Below are 12,647 nucleotides of genomic sequence, written 5' to 3'. Positions count from 1 at the left end.
AATGTACTGACAAAAGTTCTAAGAGATTGATAATGAAGGGACAATTTGTCATTGGGCCACCAACCCAAAATCTCTTGAGAGTCGAGATATGCCCTACCCCATCAAGGACACATCTGTAAACAGATGGAGAACTGGATGAGAATGAAGAAGAGGAACACTCTTTATGGTATTGGCTTTATTAAACCACCAGGAGAAGTCAATGAGCAAGGAAGGTGAAAGGTGAATGGTGGAGGACAAGGGATCCTGACTGATGTTACACTGATCATGCAGAGTCCACTAAAGATGACGTATATAAGCATGACACAAAGGGCTAAAGGATTCTATAGAAGCCCAAGTCCGCAAAAGAGAGAGAACCTCTCATGCAATGAGAGAAGGAGAGAAAATAATTGCTTGATGTCCCTGAAGAGGAAAAAGCTGGGCCCTTCTGAGATATGAATTGAAAAATACACCCAAATGAATAATATATTAAGTAGGTGTGAGATGTGACTTCTCTAGTTTGACCAACCAACCCAGATGCATGGACTCTTGAAGGAGGGAGGAGAAGAGTATGGTAGTAGGAGGCTTGTTGGAATGGAGCCAAAAGAAGCCAGTTGTCCATATAATGGTGAAATTTCAATCATGAGCCATGAATGTGACGAGCAAAAGCTTTGGCTACCTGACAAAAAACATACAGAGCTGAAGCTAGGATGAAAAGGAAAGCACAGAATTGAAACTCGAGACCCCAATGAAAAAAACTGAAGGTAACATGTGGAAGCAAGAAAGTGAAGGTAACATGTAGAAGCAAGAAAGTGAAGGTATACATCCAAGGCACCCACTTTAGTCATCCAAAGACCTGGAGTGAAGGACCCATCTGAGAATGAGAAATATCTCCATGGTCAGTGAAGTGATTTAGTTTCGAACGATCCTTAACTGGATGCCAATCCACTATTTTCTTGGGAATGATGAACAGAATAAAATCGTGGAGAAATAGAAGGAAAATCCAATCAATAGTATCTTTCACTAAGAGGTCCAACACTGCCTCGTAAAGACACTGGCAACAAACCAAATCCCCTGGAGGGGAGAAAGAAATGGAAATGGGAGAAAAAGGAAAAGGAGAGGAAAAACGAAGAGTCAAGTCTTCTGATAACACCCAAAGGACCTAACAATCAGTTGCAAAAAGGTCTGCAAACCGAGCCAACCATGCTCCATTGTACTCGAACCTAATGGATAGTCACTGTTAATACTGATGGTGCTGAACTTGATGGTTAGAGTAATGATGGATTGAAGCAGAAACACAGAAAGGGGGGGAACAGGGATAGGAGAGGATACAGATATTGGTGCAGGAGGGGCATGAAAAATATGGGAAACCAGAGAAGAAATGGAAGAGTGTTGTCATGCAGCCTCCATACGAAATTCCAGAGTATCCAGGACTCCCCAAAAACAGTGACAGAGGAAAGGAGCCAGACAATGGTCTCAGAGATAAGAAGCAGGTCAACACATCAGAGAATGTAGGGTGTTTTTGTCTAATGAGTCCCAACAACAAAGCAACCATGTATGGAGAGAAAAAGCAATAGATAAATGGGCCAACATAGAAAAGACAAAATAACAAGTGTCTACTGAAAATCCCTCGGGTGAATGGAGTACAGCCTTGGAAAGAAGGTGGTTAGAGAAAAGATGGCTGAAAAGAGTAGTAAGCATGAGATGACATGAGAATTGGGCTGGTGAAAGACGAAGAGGAGATAAACAATCTGACCCTAAAGCCTGAATAACAACTCCAAAATCTGGGAGTCCAGAATGGAAAACTCAGCCCTATTACAGGCTAAGGCTTGTGTATCCACCAGGTGAGAAGGACAAGGCATGCTGGTCCCAGCATGAAAGTGAGATTCAATTCAGCTTGAATGCAGAAGGGGAAAAATCATAAGACACAGGAAAAATAGACAAAAGGTAACAAATCTGAGAAATCATATCCAAGAAGGAAGAGGAAGGTCTAGAAAGATCAATGGCAGATTGTTTAGAGAAGGTGCAGCCAATGCAGTTGGAGGAAAAAGGCTGTCAAAATCATCATCCTCATGAAATGGTTCCACAGATAAGGGAATACCCGTCACTGGGTCAGAAGAAGGATCAGACCTCATGTAGGACTCTAACTCTTGATGCACTATGACTGACACCTCCTCAACAGATAGAGGAGCTTGACACCATAGTCGTTACTTGTATAGCTTTAATAAGATCTTGTGGATCAACACCAGACAAAGTTGTAGTAACATGTACTTCTGAGTTCATAATGTGGAAAGGAAGGAAAAGTAACCAAGATAATCTTTCAAAAACTAGTTAAAGGCAACAAAAAAATGTTGTAAAACATTTTAACCACATACGAGTGAAAAACACTTGTTCTAAGTCAAGAAGTGATGATTAAACAACCAGTATAGAGGGAGTCAGTTGCACCAGGAAGGTGTGTTGCATTCCTATTGGAGGAAGGTTGTTGCATACTACAGCACAGCAATAGCACATGGGAACATGCAAGTTTAGGTAGGAGTCTCAAGACTAGTGGCGAACGAAAAATTTTGCATACAGAGGGCAGCACAAAATCAGGAAATGCTAGTTTCTGAGCAGAGTTACCTGGAATATTGGAATATCTTAGTAAAACAGTTGCTTAGTAAACATAAAAGTCAATGCACAATATACCTGTTTAAGATGCGTCCAGTTGGAGTAGTATCAAAAAAAGACATTGGAGCTTGGAAGGTTCTTTCTACCATTCTATTGTGCAGGTCACGAGAAGCTTGCACAGCACCAACTGCCAGGAACATACCACCACAGAGAACAGAAACTCCTAAATTAATAAATAATATTACAATTTTTACTATCGAATATTAAAATAATGGAAACAAACCTTGAAATACTCAGGAAATGGAAATAAAAAATACATGAGTGCTCTAAACTTACAATTTTCTCACTTATCATTTATATCGTAGCATAACAAAAAAATTAGGGGCAAAAAGAGAGCTTTTGTTCTATCTAAGCTGTCTAATCCACTGAAGGAACCTAAACAAAAAAACAAACAACAAATTTCAAAGCCACAGATTATCATTCAAATATTAAATAAGCCATCCTTAAACTCCCTTACATTTATTGCATCTGCCACATCTGAATACAAATCATTCCAAGTCAGGGTCAACCACTCTGTTAGAAAATAAAGCTGTCTTAGCTAAAGACAACTTCCACCATACCAAAACTTGCATTTGCTTCCCCTAGTCCTACCATTCTCACCACTAAGTATGAAACATTATGATGCATCAGTATTATCAATTCCCTCAAAAGTCTTAATCACCTCAATCAGATCCCTCTAAGTTTTCTTTTTTTCACAAGAAAACAATTTCAGAGAAAATTATGGGTTTTTGAGTCCTATTCAACTCACCATACAGAAACATAAATTGATTCAGGTGTATGGATAATATTAAGGCATTAAGCCTAATTTATTATTCAAACATGCTCGCTCTTTCAACCGTGGGGGTGTTATAATGTGACGGTCAATCCCACTATTCATTGGTAAAAGAGTAGCCCAAGAGTTGGTGGTGGGTGGTGATGACTAGCTGCCTTCCCTCTAGTCTTACACTGCTAAATTAGGGATGGCTAGTGCAGATAGCCCTCATGTAGCTTTGCGAGAAATTCAAAACAAACAAACAAGTTATTATTCAATATTATACAGTGGACCAACTGTAATGATCATATTACAGGTTTTGTTTTCTTTTCACAACAGGTAAAAGTGAAAAGAGATCTGTAATATAATAATTTGGGATCTTAGCCTGTCCTCATATTACCCTAGTAGCCCTCTTTTGAATCATTTTCAATAATTCAATGTCCTTTCTAAGGTAAGGAGCCCAAGACTAAACACAATACTTCAAATTAGGCCTAACCAGTGACCCATAGAATGAACCTATTGCCTATTTAGAATAATATTCAATATTTCTAAATAGTTCTCTTTTTCTTGTCAAAAGTCTACTTAGGCTGATTCAATTACTTTATAATCCAATTGACAAGACAAACTAGTTTTCTCTACTTTTATATAACTGTCTCCTTTTCATCAAAGTCCACACAGGCAGGTTCAATTACTTTAGAACAAACACTCTTTGACAAGACAATTATTTTCCTTATCTCTATTTAAACTGTGAAAACTCACTTTAAAATATCACCCATTATGGCAAATCACTCACATGCCAGCGAACTTCATGTTTTCTAACTTTTTCTCTGACTGAACTTTTCTGTCACTTCACTTTCACTCATTTGGTCGCTGCTATTTATATGTTGATCACCGAGGCTTCTGAAATTTTCTTTAAACTACATGACGCGATGATTTAACAATACTCGGTTAAGGTAACGAGAAAAATACTGAAGATTAGAGTAACGTGAAGTCAACAATATTAGTTATGCCTCGATAACATATGACTCATACAGAGTTACACATCCAAACTTGTCATACTATCACCTCTAAAATTATTAACTTTTAACTCTTTAATTATTAAAAACTAAACAATCATTAAAAATTAAGTCCCAAAAAAATTAAATAATAATAATGCCTACACTAAACAGTCTTGTATATCCAACACTCAACCATTTCTATATTAGAAGTTAATTATGAATTTAAAATAACAGTTCCTATTAATTTCATTGAACAATAGGTGAAGAAAACCATCCTCATGATATGACAAACACGTCCCAATATGTTTATGCCAGAAATTAATATTCTCCATAATTACGACCTCATTAAAAGCTGAAATTTTAATTTTCAATCTCATTGAAAAGTTTCTCATTAATTCCACCAGTTTCATATGATAGTTTGTATTGAAATACAACCAAAAATGTTCTTCCCAAATAATATTCAATCTCAATATCTTTGATATCCTCAATTTGAACAAGATGTAGCTCACACTTTACATATAAAACCACTCCCCCTCTTTTTTTTGTACTCTATCTTTATTAAGTAACCTATAATCCTGTATTTCAAAGAAATTTTAGTTATTGAGATCTCTATATTTAACCAAGTTGTAGCTGTATCCATTAAATCAAAACACGCTATGCTGACCTGTGCTCTAAAATCATCTATTATATTTCTTATACTTCTAGTATTACTATAGTAACAATTTAGCCTATCCTTAACACTATTTCTATACATTGTTCCTAAATACACTTTGCTACATCTTATTCTTTCTATTTTAAATTTATTTTGGCTCCCTCCACTGTCTAGTCCTAGTTTAAAGCTGCCCTTTCAGATGAATTAATAGCCCTTGCAAACAAGCCAGCCTCTACACAATTAAAATGTAAACTCTCCATTTCAGAAAGCTTCCTTTCCCCATCAAACTGATCCCACAAGTCCAAACATCTAACCTGCTCTTTTTGACTTACTAATCTAAGCCTAGCATTCAGCCTTAGTTACCTGCTTATAAACTCAATCCCACACTTAAGTTTTGGCAGTATGTCTAATAGAATTAAGTTATGTCCCTTTTCTTTAAATGGCTTTATCAACCCCATATACTTATCAGTTAGCTCCTCTGAGCTACTCTTTCCTACATCCTTAGTCCCTGTATGCATAACAAAGACTGCATCACTGTTAGGACAATTTAATATATCACTTGCTCAATTAGTTATGATATAAAAGAAGTGAAATATGTACCTAGATCAATCCTACTGGACTAATGTAAAGTCTAACTTCTTGATTCTAGAAAATCTAAATTAAATGGATAATATCTATTGCTTTACAAAAATAATGATGGCATTTATACCTACGGGAATAACAAACTTATATAAAGTAATTATTTTTTTTACAGAACTCTATAGACATGTAGTTATATGTATTTATAACAGATACAAGGGAATACAACTGACTAACAATGCAGTCATCAAGCTAACTGCATCTAACATTTTAGAGTTTTATGCATGAAGAAACTACATTAAAGTCCAGCTATCCCTTATTCTGGCTGATATATTGTTTGCATGCAATGTAATTTTATCATACTTTTGCAAATATATTACAAAGATTGTTCAATAGAACTTTATATAGAAGTTATGGTGCATATAATATATGATTAGAAATAAATTGTTTTTTTTTAACGAGCAGTCCAGAACATCTTTTCTGATATGTTTTGTGAACAATAATGCACATTTAATAGAAATGTTACATTTTGATAATATCTCTTATTAATTCTCTTTGTTTCTAAGGCGTAAATGAGAATTGTCTCACATTTTCATTCATTTTCAGTATCTTTAAACATAATTTTTGAAATAACATGATTAAGAAGATAAGTCTGGTGATTTTTAAGATTTATTTATATAAGCATGTTTGGAAATACAAAACTAGTTATTGCTATTCAAAACTACAAATCATTTTCAGTGAAACCTGCAAATTCTGGGTCAGAATCACTGCTCTCGAATATCCGTCACAGCCTTTCTACCATCTCTTCATAACTGTTACTGGCATCATTGCAGACATATTCTTCATATTCGTTATCTACCATAGTAGCATCATCATCCCAGAGGATATCATCTTCTGAACTATATATGGCATTTGTGAGGCAACACTTCTTAAAGACAAACAGAATCAGGGCCAGATCAATGGCATATCAGGCTTTTTTGATCCATTGGGCAATGAGAAGGGAGAAAGTGTTTAAGAACAAACTACATGTACCCCATTGTAGCAGAGGACCATGACTAATAAACACCAGCTGTAAATGGATTTTTGAGAATGTATATTTGCTGGCCATAATTGCAAGTATTGCAAACACTAAGACAAACTTGCTTTTAGTGATTTTAAGGATACTCTAATATTTTGACAATATTTATTTCCAACCGCAATTGCAAATTTAGCAAACACTACAGCAAACATGCAATTAAAGATGATACAAACACTACCATTCTTATCATTAAAGGGTTACAATGACCACAGTATTGCAAAAGTCTAGGTGCGTATTATTTATGGTAATAAGACAAATTTGATTCTTTGTTCATGAAGATTAGAGTGTGTATTATATTTGGGAGGGTGTTATATTCAGAAAAGTGTGGTAGATCATTTGTACATAAATTACTTTTTGTGAAGGAGTTAACATCATTGCAGACATATTCTTCATATTCGTTATCTACCATAGTAGCATCATCATCCCAGAGGATGTCATCTTCTGAACTATATATGGCATTTGTGAGGCAACACTTCTTAAAGACAAACAGAATCAGGGCCAGATCAATGGCATATCTATTGTATTCTTTTGCATTGTATAAATTTGTTGATTATTTGTGTAAGTATGCTCAAACATTTGGTTAGTATATTTGATTGTTTTATTGTGGTTTGTTATTACTCTTTATTTAAACACAACATATTATCTTAATTTAAATATATATTAGCTATTAAAATTAGAAATTTAAAAGAATTAGAATTCTCAAAGTTCAGATATTATGATTAATTTCTAAATATATGAAAGACTACGTTTAATTTGAAAGTATAATAACTTAAAAATGAATCATTAATTTGATATATAAAATCAAGTTTAAAGCTGTCACTCATGTGCAATTTGAAAGACAACATTAAAGTTCAAATACAAATGAATTATGATTATAATACAAGCTTAGAGTACCAAGAGATAGAACACTTACAGTAGTTAGACTACACTAAATTATTAATTGAGAAACTTATTTTTGACAGTATTTTCACATACATGTAGCATTTTTGATTACCAGTGATAAAAAAATGCTAAGTCACAATTTTGTATATTTTTAAAAAAGAAGTTAAAGTTGTTCTTAAGAGCTCTAGTTAATTCAATAAGTTTAGAGTTTGTGTAAACATTATCAGGAAGATTCCCAAGACAAATTTAGTTCTGCATTTATATTTATTTATTTAATTGATTGTTTGTTTGTTTGGAATTAAGCACAAAGCTACACAATGGGCTATCAGTGCTCTGCCCATCATGGGTATCAAAACATGGTTTCTAGCATTGTAAGTTTAATTGAAGTAAGCCTTTGTTTAGCAGCTCTTTTCAATACCTGAAATAATGTAGAAATATATTCAGTCCATTATTATACTGACTTCAAGAAATGTATTCAAGTTAGTGTATATTTAAATTAATTTAATGTTAAATTAAAGGACAAGTAGAAACCTGTTCATTCAACCCAGTCTTTTTGATGAAAAATATATTTTGATAATTGATTTCTATTCTGTCTATAATTTGGAAATTACATTAAGAGGTAGAGTCTTAATTCTTTGTTTTGTTTGTGATGTATGTCAGGATTAATTACAGTGTAGCATTCATAATTAGTGAAACTTGTAGGCTATATAAAGGAGCTGGTTATTTATGGCATTTCAGAAATCCTAGTTTAAAGTATAGCAGTCTCACTACGATGCAAATCGCTATAGCATGGGTCTTGGTATAATGTGGATCTCTCATAGACCCCAACATTCCAGGCCTAGCTAAAAGTTAATCAATCAATATGAATTGAGTGTTTAATAGACTGATAATAACAAGTTTGTGAAGTTGAATAAAGATCTTACATATGCAAGCACTAGAAAATGTATGTTACACAAATATTTCTGTAGAATCTCATATACCTTGAGCTGCTCCTAGCAAACCATAAATAGTCAGTCTCCAATTTTGGAGTGCTATGTTCTGAGTTCCATCTGGCATGGGTTCATCAGTACTCCAAGCACTCAACCAAAGGTTTGCTCCAACCTAAAAATATAAAGCAGATTTGAAAATACTATTAATATTTTCAACTTGCAAAGTATGTACTGCAACATGTGGACTAAACAGTCCCTAAGGCTCAGGCATAATCAACTATAATTTAGAACTGCTGAACACAGGAAGATAAAAAAATCAGCAATACCCACTGTTGATTATGCAACTACTCTTAATGAAATAGTGGGATTGACTGTCATATTACAACATCCCTGAAAATCCAGAAAGCATTCAGTGGCTTATTACAGCGTAAATCTTGAATCTTCCAATTTACAGACCAGCATGGTAACCTGGCTTTTCGAAAATGTAATCAAATTAATTAAAACTGTATAGAATTTGTGTGAGAAAAAGCAAAATAAGGTCAAAGTTAATTCTGTACCATTCTCATTATACCTATAAAATTCATATGAGCACAGTTTAGTAGTTGTTGTTCATGGGCTAAGTCTGCAATAAAACATGAGGCTGGTTAGAAGCAAAATAGCATACAAGATTTTAATTTTAAATGTATTTTCCTTGGGTAAGTAGTATTTAAAATAGAGTACACATACAGTGTATGTTAAAAAGTACACAACCTATCAACAAATGTACATGAATATGTTTACAAGTAAATAACACACCAGATTATGTATACCTCAGGTGCAAAGAGCATCAGTAAATCAAGATATAGGTGTAAAGCATTTCAAGTAATATACGTATAATATCCACAGGTATATAGCATTTGAGATAATATACAATCAATGTAGGCTTACAGGTACAGAGCATTATACCAGTTTATATGTAAAGGAATACAGCATATCAGATAAAATTCAAGTATACCTCTACAGTTACATAGCATGTAAGGTAATATACATTTATAAGTGCAAACCATCTCAAGTACTGTACACGTAATATGTACACATATACATAGACAATGCACCCAACCAAGATGAAACATATTAGTTTATTAAATTCTATCATGCCTCACAAAGTATACGTGCATTTATCATTCAAAATATACTTTATGTTTACTGAATGCATATACAAGTTTGATTCAAAATTAGGTCTTAAATGTAATTGTAAAGGGAATCTATTTTTCTTTTTATTACACAATCATATCTGTGGGAGACCTCTCCAATAATTACAAACATAAACTGATTTTCAATAACCAGTAAAAAAGCTTTTCAGTTTTGTACTATTTATTGTACTCCATCGATAAACCAAAAAACAGAAGGCAATTTTTCATTAAGATACTGAAGATCATTTTATGACAAATTTCTATAATATTATAAGCTACTAATTCAGCTGTCCAAAAATTTAATTTTCATATTTCCCTATTCGTTATAAAAACAAGAGAGTAGTTTGATAATTTGCATCATATGTTACTAATAATTATAGATATCATTTTTCAACTATATATATTGGTAAAACTACTTTTATACATGTCCATTCAAATATTTTAATGATAAGCATTTCAGAAACTCGTGCATTTTTCTTTTGCTGATCATGAGTTAAAAGTTTAGGAGGATTTCTTTTTCAAATTAGGAGTGAAAGAAACATTATAAATGACAATTTTTATTTTTACAAAATTGAAGAGTTTTAAAACAGTGAAATAGATTTGGTTAAAATCAATTTGATATATGTATCAGTTATTAATTAACAACAATTTATAAAAAATAACCAATATCTGCATCATTCAGTCTGTGCATTTCTATAATATTCATCATCTATTTAAACACTAACTGTATTTAACCAAGGATACACCACTCATTTGGGTCAAACAAGTGAAGCAATAAATGTTAATTAGCTTCATATTTCTTCTGAATTCTTAAACAGCATCATATATGCTTTACTGGTCCTCTAAATTACAATTCAAGTTATTTTGTGACAACTGTTATAATTTTGTTTAGAAGAAAAATACTGTTTTGAATGAGTTTTCTAGAATTTGTATGATACAGAATATACAGCTTCAACTATTTCTATCATAAGCCTATTTCTTTGTTTGTTTGCCAATTTAAGACCATACTTGTTTTCAAGCTCTATTTGAATTCAAAAAAGGTTCTGGATGCTAACAAACTTCCATAACTTGATACTCATTATTACTTGCTACTTAGAATCTTTAAGAAACACCACTTTTCTTTGACTAAGAACTGAAAAATGAAATATACTTGAAAACAATAAATGCTTTATTTACCTCACAAACTTGAAACACTGCAATGCTGAAAATGGCAGCAAAGGCAAAAAGGTAGGACATATTGTGTAGATAATCTATGTAGACACTTGATTTCACCTGGATAAAATAAAAAGTATTATTTTAACTACAGTATCATATATATATAAACATAGTTGAAACAATTACACATAATAGAAAGAAAACTAAATTAATACTAAAACAACACAGTAAAATATTTTATTCCTAAATTAACTATTTACATATAGTGGAATTACTTTTAGCAGGGCTTAATTACTTATAATGGTTTCACTGTATGCATCATAAAAGTTAGGAAACAACTGATATATAAAAAAAAATTACAGATGAAATAAGAATTCACTTGGAGAACATAAAGACATTTCACTTTGATTATATAAGTGCCACGTTAATGCATAGTTGACTAGGATATTTATCTTATGGTCAGATTTTCTGCCAAGAGGATACAGAAAAAAGTATCAAATCACTGGGAAAGATGAAAATCATATGCTTTTCTCTCTGTGAGGTTAATGACAACTCATTAACATTTGGTTAGTAATGAAGCAAATAATGAGGCACCAAAACCTGAAAAGATAATTTGGTGACCAAAGGTTAGATTAGTAAAGCTAATGAGCTTATGAAAGGGATAAACATCCACTCAAGATTGTCCTTAGATGTCATTGATCTTGAGCGGAGCCAATCCTCATGTGACAAAGAGTCCTTTGTGTGGAACTGTAATAATGAACATTTTTTATTAGTGAGCAGCATTGTATATCAATAAACTAGATTACATGTAATCAAATTTGTATAAAAGCTTGGGTCAGCCTTCTCTGAGAGTCCACCAAGAGTCTGCAAAAAATTCAATCTGGAAGTTTACCCTACAGCTATATCTGATAACAATCATGCCTAATCTCCTGTGTAAGGTGTATTTTATTTTGTTTGACTTAAAAGTTCTTAATAAACTAAAGCTGAAGAAGTGTTTTATATTTGAAGAGTAAACGTAACTTTGAAGGTTTATTACTGTAAATAGGATAACCCTGAATAAATAGTTCAGTTTTGTTAATACATAATGTCAAATCTGCCCCAGTTCCTTGTTTTCATTTAAATTTTCTTGAGTTGGTGATCAGTGTAAAAACACCATGGACTGCATTCCTTGTATTTCAAATAAATACTGTTTGTAGCAAATAACTATCCTTCGATAGAGCCTGTTACAAATTGACAGATTCAACAGGATTTTTTAAATTAAATGATGAAAGGTTTTGAAAATAAGGAAAGAAATTTAATACAAGTTAGTAATACGTAAAAATAAAAGTAAAGAATTAGATATGGCTATGGATTCTTAGCTTAGGAGTATGCAAATTTTTAAAAAGTTGAGTTTAAAGTTGGGGCATTTTCTATGGGCCCTTGGACATGCATGGAGAATTCTGGGAGAATGTGTATATGTTCTGGCCACCCTATAGTAAGGGACTCCTCATCAAGGAAGATTAACAATAAGTGGAGTGGACAAGTATATTCTTCCACCAGACGGAGTGGAAGGATGAACAGTTTGATTGTGGGGAATTGTACTATATTATAAACTATAAGTGAAAGCAAAGTAAAAAGTAAAATTAATTGAGGGATATACCTTACATAAATGATTATGGTTGCCCTTGCTTTGCATTAAGACAAATAGAGGTAAAAAGGGTTACCTACCCTTATCATGTGTGCGATATGGTACTTTTACATCAGCGAGGTCACATGACTAGTGTCATGCAACGTTTCTAGAACTATCCTGTACCTTGGCGAATGCTCTA

The 12,647-nt window shown here is 33.1% G+C and overlaps 1 protein-coding gene across 1 annotated transcript in view; it reads right to left on the bottom strand.

The window, feature by feature from the left end:
- LOC106469313 (multidrug resistance-associated protein 1-like) overlaps positions 1 to 12,647 on the bottom strand; it is a 115,056-nt gene that overhangs the window by 97,939 nt on the left and 4,470 nt on the right. Inside the window, exons 2-4 of the mRNA XM_022397800.1 lie at positions 10,861 to 10,956; positions 8,564 to 8,684; positions 2,662 to 2,806 (exon numbers count right to left, since the gene is read on the bottom strand). Of these exons, the coding sequence (XP_022253508.1) occupies positions 2,662 to 2,806; positions 8,564 to 8,684; positions 10,861 to 10,956 (362 nt within the window). The remainder of the gene's footprint in view (positions 1 to 2,661; positions 2,807 to 8,563; positions 8,685 to 10,860; positions 10,957 to 12,647) is intronic.

The sequence above is a fragment of the Limulus polyphemus genome, unplaced genomic scaffold, assembly GCF_000517525.1.
Source record: "Limulus polyphemus unplaced genomic scaffold, Limulus_polyphemus-2.1.2 Scaffold3420, whole genome shotgun sequence".
Classification (NCBI taxonomy): domain Eukaryota; kingdom Metazoa; phylum Arthropoda; class Merostomata; order Xiphosura; family Limulidae; genus Limulus; species Limulus polyphemus.
This window is presented reverse-complemented; position numbering and strand designations above follow the sequence as displayed.